The sequence below is a fragment of the Cicer arietinum genome, chromosome 5 (assembly GCF_000331145.2).
Source record: "Cicer arietinum cultivar CDC Frontier isolate Library 1 chromosome 5, Cicar.CDCFrontier_v2.0, whole genome shotgun sequence".
In the NCBI taxonomy this organism is placed as follows: Eukaryota; Viridiplantae; Streptophyta; class Magnoliopsida; order Fabales; family Fabaceae; genus Cicer; species Cicer arietinum.
Window position 1 is genome coordinate 2,917,713 of NC_021164.2, and position 2,505 is coordinate 2,920,217.

At 28.7% G+C, this 2,505-nt stretch overlaps 1 protein-coding gene across 1 annotated transcript in view; it reads right to left on the reverse strand.

Annotated features, from left to right (window-relative positions):
* The window catches only part of LOC101499998 (pentatricopeptide repeat-containing protein At5g43790-like), a 1,411-nt gene extending 1,040 nt beyond the window's left edge, over positions 1–371 (reverse strand). The window contains exon 1 of the mRNA XM_073368357.1: positions 24–371. Within this exon, the coding sequence (XP_073224458.1) occupies positions 24–371 (348 nt within the window). The remainder of the gene's footprint in view (positions 1–23) is intronic.
* Between the last annotated feature and the right edge of the window lie 2,134 nt (positions 372–2,505).

Below are 2,505 nucleotides of genomic sequence, written 5' to 3' on the forward strand. Positions count from 1 at the left end.
AGAGAAGAAAGACGAGCACACGCCTTGAGAACAAAAGGGTAAGTGAAATTGTTTGGGGAAAGACGCGAACTTTGAAGTTGGCGAAAGAGGTAGAGGGATTGGAGTGGTGTTGGGGTGTTAGAGAAAGCTCTTATGATGGTGTTCCAAGCGAAGAGTGGAGGGATAATGGGTAAGGAGTGGAAGAAGGAATTGGAGTAAGAGAGGGAAATGTAAGATGATGATAAGAGGAAATGGGAGATGATGTTAGGGTGATGATGGAGGGAGGATTTGAGGAAGAGAGAGTGGAGTTGGAGGAGATGGCAGAGTGTTGTTGATCGGTGAATCAGGTTTAGGGTTTTTAGCACAGTAGCATTATCACAAAACATACCCATCTAACATGGTTAGAACATAGTACCATACTACAACAATTCTACAAATTTATCATTGTGTGTTGGTCGCTCCATCCTTGTCCTATTTGAGAATTAACGTTTGTGATATTTTGGCGGTGTTTTTTATGTTCATTGTTACTTTTAGTTTGTTTTGAGTTTCTATTTCACATGTTTGTGGACTCACTGTTGTGTGACATCTTTAAATTAGTTATTGAAATTGTAATTAATTTAAATTTTGTGAATTGATATATATAATATTAATGGAAATAGTATTTATGTTAATTTTTGTTTTTATATATTTTGATGTGACATGTGTCTTATTAGTGTTGATTCCACAATAATATTTTTTTTAATAATAAATTTGTCAATGATATTTTGTTATATAAAAGATAAATTTATAAAAAATTATAATTGTGCATGAACTAATTATGGACAAATTAATCAAAAAAATATTTAAATTTCATCGAAAAATTGATCCATGTTGTGATGAGATCAAATATTCAATTGATATATTATATCATAATTTCTAATAATAAAATTTTAAATATAAACTATTTTAATTAATATTTTAAATTTTTAATATTGGTTAATTTTTAATTTATCAGACTAATTTATTAATTCACTCGTTATATTTAATATAAAAAAATGAGTTTTTAGTCTTCAACAAATCTAAAAATAAAAACTTGTGAATATAAGAATTATGTCTACTACATGATTTTGGAGGTGTGTATTTTGGAGTTGCAAAATATACTTTAAAAAATAAGAGGTTGAAAATGAATATATTTATATTTATTATAGAAGAATAAAAAATTATTCCTAAAAATAAATTAAATCGGGAGTTTTGTTAGGAAGGTAGAAATTCTATTCTCTAAGTTACATAAAAATTGAAACTCATTTAGTGTGTAAAATACTGTGTAAGTGACTCCATATAATAATTTCTAAACTTACACTCAAGTGCAGAATATTTTTTTGAAATAACATTTATTGCTTAAATGCAAATCTAGTCTTGCTATTTTAATTTATTCATAATTTTTTGTTCTTTTATTTTTAATTTCATAATTTTAGTTCTCCATTTTAACTGATTTGTAATTTTGGTCTCTCTTGTTGAGACAAAATTCCAAATTAATATTTTGATGATAATTAAACAAAGGCTAATTAAGACTTCTAATTATGATTTTAAGTGTTTTGGTATTTAACATATGTATTTCAGTGTGTTAATCAAGATAGGTACCAAGCATTACAAAGCATTACAAAACATATCATATTAAAATAAAGAAAAGCTAATTCAATGAAACAAATAATGTTATTGACAGATTTTTGAAAACGAAAAAACGTTCTCTACATCCGTAAATTAACAAGAATGATCAAATTCTTAAAAGATTATATCCAGGAATTACAATCCATTCCATAATTTCACGAGGAAATATACTAGGATCAATCGAATACAAAAATCACTCAAATATTAGAAGGCAAAAGACTATGCTTCACAAATTCATAAAGCAAAATCAATCTCCAATTTAAGCAAGCTGAAGTACAAGGCTGACAGGCTGGAAATGGCACATCTGTTGTACTTTCAAACAGACTTGTACACGTAATTTAAGTCATGGGATCACTTCAAACAACTGTCAAAATAAGATTAAAAGTCATCTCATCTCAAGGCAAAATCGAAGATCGTTCTTGGTTCACAAGAATATTCATGCTTTCAACAAGAACATTTTTCTTTTATGGCTGACCTTATTCACTTACTTACTCATGACAGCTCAATTATTTCCAACGGCCAAATGAGTTGTCATAAGCCTTCTTGAAGCCTATAAATAAAGCCTCGAGATGAAGAACAAATCAGAGCTTCAAGTGCAAAGCAATAAATCACTCATTCAATCCTACTTGAATCCTCTTGAGCTTCTCGATCATTTCTAAGTTGCAGTTTTGTTCCTAGTTTGATATTAGAATCAATTTCTACTAAGTTCTAAAATCTAGAATCTATTCTCAAACACGAGTTGAGCATACTCAGATTATAACAATCTCAAAATCATTACTTTGTCACTTAAGGCTATATTGTTGACATAGCTTGAGTAGTTTGTAAAAATCCTTTTATGTTTAAGAGGTAGTTTGTAAAAAAATCTTTTCTGAAAGAGTG